Genomic DNA, 14,663 nt, shown 5'->3' with positions numbered 1-14,663 from the left:
TTATTAGGTAAATGTCAATCTATTTATCAGAACATGTCAGATGTTTAAAGGTTGTCTTGACATCAATGTTCAACCACTTTAGACCGTATTGGGTGATAATACATGACTATTGACTGCAGACATGGCCTGTGTCTATAGAGCAGCAGTGAATGTGTGAGCCTCAAGCCAGAGTTCCAGGAACATTTGAAATCACTTTCAATTCATTTTTCAGGCGTTTCTATTCCATCAAGCACTAGTTCCTTTACTGACAAACCTTTTCCCAATCTCCCAGTTTTGTGAGCATGCTCAGGAGTTAACTCAACCTCCAATTCGCCCTCCTCCCTCCCTCTTTACCTACTGTAAGCTCTGGAATTCCCTCGTGAATTCTCTCCACCTCTCTCGCCTCCTTTAAGACATTCCATAAAATCTACCCTCTTTGACCAAGCTTTTGATCACTTGCCCTAATATCTCCTAAGTTGGCACTGCAGCAAATTTAGTTTGATAATGTTCCTGTGGTTCGCCTTGTGATGTCTCATTGTGTTATATAAATACAGATTGTTGCTGGTGCTGGTGCTGTGTGTTCTTGATCTATTTTCACCAACTCTCCACACTGGGATAGCTGAGATCAGGAACTTGGTATGGAAGGAAACTCACGTCCTATTTTATTGTGAAAAGAGACATGCTGTTGAAGCTTTTCATATTGTACTCATCAGGACAGAATACCAAATCTCAAAGGTAAAAACAATTCATATCACATGAGAAAAGGATGCTGATTTGTTTCCAAGCGGGCTCTTTTGGTTGGGGTGTTGCCCTGGAGAATGGAATTATGCCCAAGCTTTTATTTAAATTCAAACCAGGCAAGTTGACTCTGATTAAGCCGTATTATATTCATGTGCAAGGCCTTGTCCTCTGTAAACAAAAAGAGTGTGTCTGGGCATTGACCCTTTTTCAAGCAAACAAGCAGATGGGGGGACAACGTTTCCCTGGGGCATTCCCCATGGCAACACCCCGATCAACAGATCAACTTCAAATGAATCAGTATCCTTTTATTGTGCAGTATAAATTGTTGTTTTGTTTGCTTCGACAGTATTGTCTCTTTTTACAGCAATATTCAAGTTCTGTACTACCAATTAACTACATCTTGTTTCCTTTGCCAATTATTCATTCATGGGATGTGGGCGTTGCTGGCTGGGCCAGCATTTATTGCCCATCCCTAGTTGCCCTTGAGAAGGTGGTGGTGAGCTGCCTTCTTGAACCGCTGCAGTCCATGTGGTGTAGGTACACCCACAGTGCTGTTAGGAAGGGAGTTCCAGGGTTTTGATCCAGCCACAGTGAAGGAACGGCGATATATTTCCAAGTGACCTAAAAGAGGTCTTCAAAATGATGAGAAGTTTTGATAGAGTGGATGCAGACAGAATGTTTCCTCTTGTGAGGAAGAACATAACTAGAGGCCATCAATATAAGATAGTCACCTAGAAACCCAATAGAGAATTCAGGAGAAACTTCTTTACCCACAGAGTGGTGAGAATGTGGAACTCGCTACCACAGGGAGTGGCTGAAGGAATAGTAGAGATACTTTTAAGGGGAAGCTAAACAAGCATATGAGGGAGAAGAGAATAAAGGGTTACGATGATAGATTTAGATGAGGAAAGATGGGAGGAGACTCGAGAAGAGCAGGAGCTCTGGTATGGACTGGTTGGGCCGAATGGCCTGTTTCTGTGTTGTATATCCTATGCAATCCTCTGTAAAGTCAGGATGGTGTGTGACCTAGAGGGGAACTTGTAGGTGGTGGTGTTCCCATGTGTCCACTGCCCTTGCCTTTCTGGCTGGTGGAGGTGGTGGGTCTGGAAGCTGTTGTCGAAGGAGCCTTGGCACAAAATATACAGCCTGACTGAGGCTGCATGGGGAGAATGGTCAGGTCGTGGGCACGCAGCTGTTACTTATGGAGAGGAAGGACAGTTAGAGCCAGCGAGGAGCAGGACAAAGAGAGGCGCCAACTCGAAGCAGCTTCTTATCACATAAATTGCATTTTGATTCTTTTCATTCTTTAAGACCTGGTTACACAATCCAAATGAACCTCCCTCAAGAATCTGGATAAGTTAGCTTTCAAAAACAATATATGCAACTAAAATCATGCAGCAAACATCATAAAGGGATGAAGGGGATTCATTATAGAACACAGTGTTATTATTTGTTAAAAGGGTAATTCCCCACAGCAACATCAAAAAAAACACAATTAAAAGTCAGGAACATTGGCATTCACTGTTTAATATTTAGTGCAGTAAATATTTTAAAAGTTGTTCAGAAAGTTTTATGGATATTCAATGGTTCCATTTATATGCAGAGGTCCGGGGGCCGTATTATCAGGCAGGTAGTCATGGCAACTGAACTAAGTGGGAAACTTTTTGTCAGAGACCCTGTTAAAGAGAGGAGCCCATAAATTGGAAGATGTTAAGCAAGTGCCCGAGCCTCCAGTTATGTCAGGGTGCAAGGTAAGTGAAATGAGCGTCTAAACCATCTCCAAGTTAGGGGCCCAAGCGCCTGTTTGAGGCCCACAGTGTAAGAATATTTGACCTGAACCAACTGAAGCTGGGCCTCCATCGGTCAGGACAAAGGGGTGTCCATGCTGCCACAGCAAGGCTCCTGATGGGGGCATTGTCAGTGCCACCGATACAGTCAGGTTAGAAAATCACTTGCTGAATGTGGAACTCGGAGCAGCAAGAGTCCCCATAGTCTGCTGGCAGCAGCAATCACCCCCTCCCCATCATCACCCCCTCCCCAACATCACCCCCTCCCCAACATCACCCCCTCCCCATCATCACCCCCTCCCCATCATCACCCCCTCCCCATCACCCCCTCCCCATCATCCTCTCCCCATCATCACCCCCTCCCCATCATCACCCCCTCCCCATCACCCCCTCCCCATCATCACCCCCTCCCCATCATCACCCCCTCCCCATCACCCCCTCCCCATCATCCTCTCCCCATCACCTTTCAAATCACCCGATCATCATTTCTTTGAGACTGTGGTCAGGTCCAGTATTGAGGCCCAAGCTGAACCATTCCAACATGGATCTCACTCCCAGCCACCCTCTGTGCTGTGAGGTTCGAGTGAAACATTTCCAGGTGAGAACCTCATCGTCAGGGGCCCCTTTAAAGGGGGGAGTCCCACAATCACGGAACATTTTTTAAAAACGAAGCCACTGATACTTCTCGTTTAAAACCGCCCTTGTTTTCAAGAGCCTCTGGAGGTTCCGACAAGTTTAGTGGTAGAATGAGGAATCTCAGAGTCTCCTCTTGAGCTGCTGTTTGTTGTGGTGAACGGCTGGTGCTTGTCAGAAAGATAGACCACCCCACCGAGGGAAAGTAACGCGCTGGGTCGTTATTTCGAGTGACGGTAACTGTGATAAGTTTGTAATCAATCAGCTGCACATTGCTTTCTGCTAGACACCTCTGGGTTAACTGGTATCATTTACCTGACCAGTCAGCATATTAAAGATGGAATGAGTTGTACAGTGCAGCTGTTAGGGTAATTATAGCCTTGACTGAAATGATGAGCAATTGGGTTTAGGAAAGGAACCAAGTCCTCATGCTCCACTACTGTGCCTGATTGCACCTGGACAGCCAGGTCAAAATGTACCAGCTAAAAGATCCTGTATGTCCATCCCCTCCCAAAAAGAGCGCACGGTTAAAGGAAGAAAGATTTGCATTTCTGTAGTGCCTTTCACCACCACAGGATGTCCCAAAGCGTTTTACAGACAATAAAGTGCTTTTGAAGTGGAGTCACAGTTGGAATGTTGGAAATGTGGCACCCAATTTACTCACGGCAAGCTCCCATGAACAGCAGTGACATGAATGGCCAGATCATCCAGGGACAGGAGTTGGCCATTCCCCACTGTGGAAGGATAAATATTGGCCAGGGAGACCTTATCAGCTCCTCTTCAAATAGTTTTGGGATCTTTTACATCCACCTGAGGTGGCAGATCAGACCTCAGTTTGAAGCCTTACCCAAAAGACAGCACCTTTGGCAGTGTAGCAGTGGAAAGCCTATTACTGTCTATCCTCCTTTCTCCCTCCCCTTTCCATCCATTTTTCTGATGCTATTGGTATTTTTTATCCATGTCCTTGTACTCTCTGTCTCTCTCCTTTATTGTAGATATTCCAGTGCTGTCCTCACTGGTCTACAACCCTCCACTTTTCATAAACTGCAGCTCATCCAAAGCTCTGCTACCCGAGCCCTAACTCACACCTAATCCCGTTCCCTGACAGCCCTTCCCACTCTCTGCTCGCTCACCGGCGCTGAGAACCCCATTTGGCAAAGTTTTCAGGTCCCACCATGGCCTTGCTGCTCCCTAACTCTGTAATCTCGTCCAGGTTTAAAGCAGACTCCGAGATCTCTGCGCTTCCCAATACCGGCCAATCGAGCATCCCAGATTCCCATCGCTCCACCATTGGCGGCCGTGCCTTCAGCTGCCTGGGCCCTAAGCTCTGGAATTCCCTCCCTAAACCTCTCCGCCTCTCTAACACCCTCCCTTGCATTAAGTTTCTCCTGAAAATCTAACCCTGTTTCATCAAACATTTTCATCACCCGTCCTCATATACCCTTAGATGCCTCAGTGTCAAATTCTGTTGGACTGTCTCTCTGTCAAAGTTCATTGGGATGTTTTACTACATTAATGGTGCTATATAAATGTAGGCTCTTATGTTGGTGATGGATTCTGTATAAATGTAAGCTGTTGCTGACAGTTGCTAGCCAGTATTTTAAGTGTATTTCATTCATGGTGCAGACTCTGTCTGATCCCTCGTTCAGTGATGGAGATTTGTGACGTTCCTTACCTTCCCTTACTCTGCCAGTCTCCGAGCCCCCAGCAACTCACCTCCCCCGAAAAGGCCTGTCCATTTAATAGATGCTCCGATCCATGACTGTCCTCACTGCCAAAGTGTAACCGGATTTCTTCTAAGCGGTAACTGTAGGTCATCGGCCCGCCAGACACATTGACCAAATGTTCCTTGTCCAATCGCAGGGAGACATGTCGTCCAGTGTTGTACATCGTCCCACTCACCTGGTATGAAGCAGAAAGAAAGTGTCAGCAAGGCTGCAGCCTGAGGCAGAAACCATCACTTCACCAGGAATCTCCCAGCTGTAGCCCAGGGGCTAAAACTCTCACCTCAGAGTCAGACCCTCATGGTTTAAGTCCCACTTCAGAAGCTCGAGTATGAAATTCAGACGGACACTCTCAGTGAAGTACTGAGGGAGTGCTGCACTGTCGGAGATGCCGTTCTTGGATCATCCATTAAATCAAGACCTGGTCTCTCAGGAAGATTTGGAAGATCCTATGGGACTATTTTGAAGAGCAAGGGATTTCTCCTCTGATGTCCCACCAATATTTAGCCCTCAACCAACATCACAAAAAAAACAGATTATCTGGTCATTATAACATTGCTGTTTGTGAGAGCTTGCTGTGTGCAAATTGGCTGCCCCGTTTCCTACTTGCAGTGACTACATACACTTGTAAAATACTTCGTTGGTTGTGAAGTGCTTTGGGATGTGAAAGGCGTTATAGAAATGCAAGCCTTTCTTTCACTCAGTGGGTTTCTCCCTTGTACTAATGATGCAGTAAAATCCCTTCTCCTAATCTCCCCCTGCCTGTTTTAAACTCTGCCGTGACTCCTGGACCTGGACCTGGGAGCTGGTGGCCTAGTGCTTGGATTCCAGAGACCCTGGTTCAAATCCCACCCCGGCAGATGGTGAAATTTCAATTCAATAAATAACTGGAATTAAAAGTCTAATGATGATTGTGAAACGATTGTTGATTGTTACAAAAACCCATCTGGTTCACTAATGTCACCAAAATCTCCCTCAAATATTCAGTTCAGTAAATTGCCAGGTAACTTGGTTTGAGTGATGTTGGTTGGGATACAAGTGTAATTGGCTGGGACACTGGGGTGAATTTCCATGTTCTCCTTCAAAATAGTTTCCTGGGATCTTTTATATCCAACTGAGTATCTCAATGGAAAGACAGTGCCTTTGACAGCGCAGCACTCCTTCAACACTGACAGCCTGAATTATGTGCTGAAGCCCTGGAGTAGGTCCTGAATCCACAACTTTCACGAATCAAAGGCAAGGCCAGGAGGAGCAAGCTGACCCCTGACCTTCGGTTTACTTAACTGTGATTGGAATTAGTGACTTCAAAATGGACACAGCTCCAACTTTGCAAGGCAATAAGACGCGGCACACGGACGTGACTGCCCTTAAACAACGTGCCATGGGCAATCCCAAGGGTGGTCCACTTGTAATACAAACCCCCACTTAAAGATCTCACATTGAAATTGTGAACTTGCGAAACTGGTTAAAAGTGCAAACCATTAACCATTTGCCTTGAAGTCAATTTCAAAGTTGTTACTTACGATGTGTCAAGCTCCCTGAGTCTGCTGGGTAGAAAGTTCTTGTCTTTACTCATCAGTTCACACTTCATTAATGTGTACTGACTTCAGGAACAAACAGAAGTGAAAAACACTTTGTTATGATGCAGCTGCCTTTTTCATTTTACAGCTCCTGGACTCAAAGGGTTCAACAATTTCATAACCTTGTCTCCATTTCATCGGACAGCCGCTGTTCGTATTGATTCTGCTTTTCCATTCACGCCTCCTCAATGCTCGTTTCTTACTTGTCAGATTACCGCCCTCCTTTGACCTTGCGCCATCGACCCTTTTAACAATCATCTCTCCTGGTTTTCGCCCTATCACACACCTTCCCTTTTGTTCTTTCCTGGCCCTTCCCACTGCCTCTGTCCTGCGACATCCCCAGCTTTTCCCAGTGGCTGACCTGAAAGGTTTTCTCTCCCCACAGATGCTGCCTGACCTGCAGAGGATTTCCAGCATCTGCAGTACCTTGTCGATCTGTTATTCATGTTTAGTGAGGGGTGACGCTCTGAGCAAGCACTGCCTCTCATAACAAACACACCAAACAGATGCCATAGATCATCTTTTTTTAAATTCTTTCGTGGGACGGGGGTGTCACTGACAAGGCCAGCATTGGTTGCCCATCCCTAATTGCCCTCGAACTGATTGATTTGCTAGGTCATTTCGGGGGGCAGTTAAGAGTCAACCACGTTGCTGTGGGTCTGGAGTCACAGATAGGCCAGACCGGGTAAGGACGGCAGGTTTCCTTCCCTGAAGGGATGTTAGTGAACCAGATGTGTTTTTACGACAATCGATGAGAGTTTCATGGTCACCAATTCCAGATTTATTAATTGAATTTAAATTCCACCAGCTGCTATGTTGGGATTTGAACCCGTGTTCCCATCAGCCCCAACACCCCTCCCCCGGCCCCCTCCTCCCCACTCTCCCGAGCCTTAGTTTGGGCTTGAAGAAGGAAATGATGTATTGCAGAGGGAGGCTATTCAGTCCAATGTGCTTGTGCTGACTCTTTGCAAGAGTTACCCTTTAACCTGGTCATTTTTCCCACTTCCAGTATTTATCCAATATCATTTTTGAAAGTTATTATTGAATCTGCTTCCACCAGCCTTTCAGGCAGTACGTTCCTGCATAATATATTTCCCCCCTATCTCCCCTCTGGATTTTCTCTGCCAATTATCTTAACCTGGGTCCTCTGGATATTGACCTTCCTACCAGTGGAAACAGTTTCTCCCTATTTTTTTAATTCACTTACGGGATGTGGGTGTCACTGGCTGGACCAGCGTTTATTGCCCGTCCCTAATTGCCCTTGAGAAGGTGGGGGGTGAGCTGCCTTCTTGAACTGCTGCAGTCCATGTGGTGTAGGTACACCCACAGTGCTGTTAGAGAGGGAGTTCCAGGATTTTGACCCAACGACAGTGAAGGAACGGCGATATATTTCCAAGTCAGGGTGGTGAGTGACTTGGAGGGGAACTTCCAGGTGGTGGTGATCCCATGTACCTGCTGCCCTTGTCCTTCTAGATGGTAGTGGTTGTGGGTTTGAAGATGCTGTCTAAGGAGCCTTGGTGAGTTGCTGCAGTGCATCTTGTAGATGGTACACACACTGCTGCTACTGTGTGTCGGTGGTGGAGGGAATGAATGTTGAAGGTGCTGGATGAGGTGCCAATCAAGCAGGCTGCTTTATCCTGGATGCTGTCGAGCTTCTTGAGTGCTGTGGGAGCTGCACTCATCCAGGCAAGTGGGGAGTATTCCATCACACTCCTGACTTGTGCCTTGTAGATGGTGGACAGGCTTTGGGGATTTAGGGGGTGAGTTACTCAACACAGGATTCCTAAACTCTGACCTGCTCTGTAGCCACAGTATTTATATGGCTGGTCCAGTTCAGTTTCTTCATCTACTTTTATCAAATGCCCATGTGATTTTGAACATCTCTGTTAAGTCTCCTCTTAACCTTTGCTGCTCTAAAGAGAAAAATCCCAGAATCTCAATTCTCTCCACCTAATGATATTCTCTCCACCTCGGTACCGCCTGTTAAATCTGCTCCATACCCATGCCAAGGTCTTAACATCCTACTTCAGATGTAGTGCCCAGAGTTGGGATTTCTGGGGCCCATTCTTGGAGCAGTTGATACCTCTGTCCACCCCCAGCACTGACCCCCAGCACTGACCCCCAGCACTGACCCCCAGGAGGCTCCCGACAACCACAGGGTCAAAGCCAGTGAAAGGTCTGCCTTCCGTTTTTGAACCGCAGCCCCTGGCACTGGTGTTGTTGATGCTGGCATATGGGAAATAGATTAAGTATCAATACATTGTGGCATTTCTGATGGTGACAGAATGATCTGGATTTCGGGTGTGGCTGGGTTTTGCCCCAGTTTCAGTCCATCGCCTACCCCCTGTGCTGCCAATGCCTTGGAAAACCAACCAGCTAACTCCAGAATATCTGGAGCCAGCATTCCCTCCGCCTAACCATGAGGGACGGCATGGGAGGTAACCCAGACTATACCAAATATATATTCAATTTGAAGATATATTGCTCCTCTTATAAATCAACACAATCTCCAACATATTGTCGGCCGTGTTACATTAACCCACCACAAAGTACAATAAAGATTAACTGTCACAAACAGCAAACTAATGACCCTTCAAACAACTGAGCATTTCATTACTGAATCAAATATCACACTATTGGCAAAATGTAGAGCATGTTTTACTCTGTATCTAACCCCGTGCTGTACCTGTCCTGGGAGTGTTTGATGGGGACAGCGTAGAGTGAGCTTTACTCTGTATCTAACCCCGTGCTGTACCTGTCCTGGGAGTGTTTGATGGGGACAGTGTAGAGGGAGATTTACTCTGTATCTAACCCCGTGCTGTACCTGTCCTGGGAGTGTTTGATGGGGACAGTGTAGAGGGAGGTTTACTCTGTATCTAACCCCGTGCTGTACCTGTCCTGGGAGTGTTTGATGGGGACAGTGTAGAGGGAGCTTTACTCTGTATCTAACCCCATGCTGTACCTGTCCTGGGAGTGTTTGATGGGGACAGTGTAGAGGGAGCTTTACTCTGTATCTAACCCCATGCTGTACCTGTCCTGGGAGTGTTTGATAGGGACAGTGTAGAGGGAGCTTTACTCTGTATCTAACCCTGTGCTGTGCCTGTCCTGGGAGTGTTTGATGGGGACAGTGTATGGAATAGCCTCCAATCCCAGTGGCCTCTCTTTTCCACTGGATGAGCTGAACAATTTCACATAAGAGAAAAAGATCAAACCAGATTCAAAAAAGCAAAATGAAAGGAAAGGATAATGTTTTGTTATAAGATGGATTGTTCCTGTCACTCACTGAGGCAGTGAAATCATTCATTGACAGAAACAAGCTTGAATGCAGGGATATTGTGGAATTTTCCAGAACAAATACAGAAAGGGAATGTTCTGCAGCTCAGTGCTGCTCTCCCAGATCAGACTGACTTAAAATCAAATTGTTTCCCTGGCTGAAAGCTTCAAGGTTTTACTCAGTGTGACTCTAAATATTTTATCGGGACTTTGAATGGTTTTCGCAGAATATAGAGACAAGAACCGAATAATGGAATGAATGTGTGGGGGAAGGCTGCTGGATGGAGGATTCGTGATTCTGACAGAGGGGAGTCACAATGAGATCGAGTCAGTTCATGTTTAATAGTCTCCCCTCCGAGGTCTCTGCCTGATGTTGAACCAGCTTGTTCGTGGCCTTGGTCCCTATTTTACCCCCAGCTGAGATTCTGACTTCCATAACCCTCCAAGCTACCTCTGCCCCTCTAATTCTGCCTCCTTAACCATTTCCAATTTTAATGGTTGCACTGTTGGCACCCACACCTTCAGCTGCCTGGTCCCAGAGTTGCCCCTGTACACCTCTCTGCCTCTTTTTAGACAATCACTAAAACCTGCCTGCTCGGCCAAGATTTGATTCACAAGTCCTAATATCTTACGTGGTTTGGTGTAAAATGTTTGATTAATTATGCTCCCATGAAGTAGCTGCCCCCTAATAAGAGGAGACTGTGGTGTGGCCATGATGTCACTGGGTTTATAATCTAGAAGTATGGGTTCAAATCCCACTGTAGCAATGGATGGAATTTAAATTCAATTGATTAATTAATCTGGAATTGAAAATTATGAAACCATTGTCAATTGTTCACCTGTTTCACTAATGTTCTTTAGGGAAGGAAATCTGCTGTCCTTAACTGGTCTGGCCTACATGTGAATCTGGATCCACAGCAATGTGGTTGACTCTTAAGAGTGAAGGGATGGGGACTGAATGCTGGTCCTTGCCAACAACACCCATATCCCATGATAGAATTTTTTTGACTGTATTAAGGGTGTTTGTAAATGTGCTTGTTGTCACTCTCCTTGTTTCTTTATGTGGTCACTATTAGAGGCCAAAGTATAACAGGGAGAAACAGAACCGTATCAAACCTTATAATCTTAAACATCTCAATTAGATCATCTCTTAATCTTCTACACTGAATATACGTCCCCCTCTCCAAAATCTCCTGATCCTGTCTCTCTCACGTTTTTATTCACCTGCCCCTCAAATCGATCTCTGCTATTCACCTCGACCACTCCCCATGGGAGTGAGTCCCACACTCTTCCCAATCTCTGGGTAAAGAGAATTCTCCTGAATTCCACATTGGATTTATTAGTGACTGTCTTATGTGGATGGGCCTCTAGTTCTGGTCTCTTCCAGAATCACAGGATTGTTACAGTGCAGAAGGAAGTCATTTGCCCCCCCACCCCACCCCCCCCACCCCCCCAGTCAAAGACTTTGATCATTTTTGAAGGCCACTATGAGGTCACCCCTCAGCCTTCTCTTTTCTGGAAGAAAGGGCCCCAGGCTGTTCCATTTCCAGATGGGTCGAGTTTAGTTCTGGCACCAAGTTTTGTAAGCATTTTACTTTTCACCTAATGCACCGTTTGTAAGAAGGAGACTGGAACTGTGCAATAGGTGAGAGAAGATTCTGGAAAAGAATGAGAAAAATAATTCTTCTTTCGAAGAATAAAGGCTTTTGTGATAGCTACTCGGAGACCCTAATTAATCACAAGCCTGCCACTGATTCGATTCCCCCATTTAATTGCTTTGATTGACTTTCCTTTCTCATTAACATTGAGAATAGTTTCAAATGAAACATGTTAACAAGCGAAAGTCTCTTTCCATCAGTCACCCAACAGCTCCTTGGTCAATGGCCAATTCTGCATATCTGAAACCTTCCGACCAAGGGTGGGGAACCTTTCTCTTATTCACACGCAGACAGAATCAGTCACAGGCCGCACACGCATAAAAATCAAATTCATTTAGATTTTTTAAAGGGAATGTGGAAATGTTCAACTCACCCGCTGTTTTAATTTGGATATGATCTTGTTAAGTATTATTATAGTCATTGAGTTGATGCTCCTATCCAAAGCAAATCCGTGCCCATGATGAAGATGCTCCTGTCATAGGTCTATATTTGTAGGAATCTAGCCGTGGGCCGGGTGAAATTGAGTAAGGGGCCAGATCCCCCCCCACCCCTGCTTTAGACAGTTAATGTTGGCTATTCGACTGAGACAGGAAACCCAGTCCCCAGTTTTCACTCACTGTCCACATAGCAAGTGGTCATTGGCCAGTGACTGGGGGCAGGAGCCCTGCGCGATTTGCCCACTTACCCCTCTAACTCTATTAACTAGATTTTAATTGGAGCTGACTTTGGGTTAGAATCAGTTTGGTGCATTTCCTCTGTTTGTCTGAGAGAGGGGCCGAGAGGTTTAGGGAGGGAACTCCAGAGCTTAGGGCCCAGGCTGCTGAAGGCACAGATTGTACTCCAGAGAATATAGATGATGAAAGGAATGATCAGATTGAGGTATTGAAAATGATTAAAGGATTTGATTAGTTAAATGGAGAGAAACTATTTGCCCTGTTGGGGAGAGTCCAGGATACAGGACCAAAGCCAGGACCTTAATATTGGAGCCAGGCCATTCAGGGGTGATGTCAGGAAGCACTTCTTCACACAAAGGGAAGTGGAAATCTAGAACTCTCTCCCCAATGAGCTGATGAAGCTGGAGGCCAATTTCAAATTTCAAAATTAAGATTGATAGATTTTTGTTAGGTCAGGGTGTTAAGGATCACAGAACCAAGGTGCGCAGATGGAGTTAAGAGGCAGATCAGCCATGATCTTATTGAACGGTGAAGCAGGCTTGAGGGGCTGAATGGCCTTAACGTGTTACAATGCTGGGATTGTAGAAATCAGGGAACGAGCAAGAGGCCAGAGTTGCAGGAGGGTAGAGATCTCCCAGGAATGTAGGGATAGAGGAAAGTTCCAGAGATTTGGATGGGGGAGGAACAGAGGTCATGAACGTACCCTGAGTGCAATCTTAACAATGGCCCAAGTGGTGAAGCTGCTACAGTTCAGCTGCCAGGTTAAAACAGCCAGAGAAAGATTCAGAATCAGAAGAAACTGCTTAAAGTAGGTTTTTTTTCACTCATCTTGTGGGTGCAGGAGGAGGCCCTGACACAGATGATTCAATTCAGCCCTGCCTCCACGCTCTCACCCTCCCACCTGCCCCCTTGCCCTCACCCCATAACCCACCTGAAACCCAATTTCCCACTCACTTCCCATTGAGGCTTCTTTCAGTTTCAATGAGTGTCCTCCTCTCGAGCTCTCCCTAAGTTTCTGCATCACCCCCTGGGACCGCCCTGGCTAGGGAACTGATCTGGGGCCAAGGAGACCAAACGCAGGGATTAAAATCCCAGGTCACAGGGGATTGATCTCCCACTCACCCCACTATCTTACTCCATATTAAAATTCCCATTAAGGTTCCTTCGCTCTCCTACCCCCTCCTGTCTGAAAGACCTCCGCTCCTGGGAGCTTTACCTGCCCAGAGACCAACTCTCTGGGATCTTCCCTGGTCAGCAGGCTTGGTCCCACATTTCAATCAGGGGACTCTCATGTACCTAGTGTTACAGATTAATGAGATGGTGAAGGAAAGGAAGATTTTCATTTATATAGCACCTTTCACCCACCTCAGAATGAGCCAAAAAACCTTACAGTCAATGAGACACTTCTTGATGTGTATTCACTGTTGTAGGAAATAAATAGCAGCCAATATGCACACCAGAAGATCCTGTAAATGGCAACATGTTCTCTGTGGTGCTGCTAATTGAGGAATAAATATTGTCCCAGGTCACTGGGGATACCTCCCCTACTCGTCTTCAAAATCATGCCATGGGATCTTTTACATCCACCTGAGGGACAGACATGGCCTCGGCTTAACATCTCATCCAGAATTTGGCACCTCCAACAGTCCAGTTCCCCCTCAGTAGCACATTGGGGGTGTCAGCCTGATTTACATGCTCAAGTCTCTGGAGTAGGCTTCGAACCCACAACCTTCTTACCCAGAGGTTAAGAGTGTGACCCACAGAACCACAGCAGACAGCGGAGCCAACTTGCCTATAAAGGCAGAACCAATGGGAACTCAGTATCCTGGATGTTTGGAAGTATTTGCAAGCTGGAGTTTGTAGATGGGGAGGGGATGTATGCTTCCTGAGATTGCTGCAACAGACGTGCCAGATCCAGACAGCACAAAGATTCTTTAAACTTTGCTAACTGTCTTTCATCTCAGACACATCAGCGAACTGGCTGTGATGTATTTTTTAACACCATTTAACAATACAACCTTGTTGCCATAGATACCAAAACTAACTGCTTTCCTCCCACCAGAAACCGGATTCCATTTGGTGATCCACACTGAAACACAACAACACATTCAGGCACCAGCCACTGGTTAAAACACCTTCACAGCACAGAATGCAACTAGTTACCCTGAATGCTAAATTCTACAGAGAACTGGTGTCTCTCAGTCCATCCCTCAGGGAAGCATCTATACACTGATATGTCTCCGTATTCCTTTCACAGACATACATGATTCACACTGTCCCCATCAAACACTCCCAGGACTGGTACAGCACGGGGTTAGATACAGAGTAAAGTTCCCTCTACACTGTCTCCATCAAACACTCCCAGGACAGGTACAGCACGGGGTTAGATACAGAGTAAAGCTCCCTCTACACTGTCCCCATCAAACACTCCCAGGACAGGTACAGCACGGGGTTAGATACAGAGTAAATCTCCCTCTACACTGTCCCCATCAAACACTCCCAGGACAGGTACAGCACGGGGTTAGATACAGAGTAAATCTCCCTCTACACTGTCCCCATCAAACACTCCCAGGACAGGTACAGCACGGGGTTAGATACAGAGTAAATCTCCCTC

General features: G+C 46.2%; 1 protein-coding gene across 1 annotated transcript in view; it reads right to left on the bottom strand.

Moving 5' to 3' along the window:
• The window catches only part of LOC121293687 (carbonic anhydrase-related protein 10), a 468,778-nt gene that overhangs the window by 39,654 nt on the left and 414,461 nt on the right, over positions 1–14,663 (bottom strand). Inside the window, exon 4 of the mRNA XM_041216856.1 lies at positions 4,857–5,042. Within this exon, the coding sequence (XP_041072790.1) occupies positions 4,857–5,042 (186 nt within the window). The remainder of the gene's footprint in view (positions 1–4,856; positions 5,043–14,663) is intronic.

The sequence above is a fragment of the Carcharodon carcharias genome, chromosome 22 (genome assembly GCF_017639515.1).
Source record: "Carcharodon carcharias isolate sCarCar2 chromosome 22, sCarCar2.pri, whole genome shotgun sequence".
NCBI classification, from domain to species: domain Eukaryota; kingdom Metazoa; phylum Chordata; class Chondrichthyes; order Lamniformes; family Lamnidae; genus Carcharodon; species Carcharodon carcharias.
The sequence above is the reverse complement of the archived record's forward strand: the minus strand, read 5'-3'. Positions and strand labels throughout refer to the sequence as shown.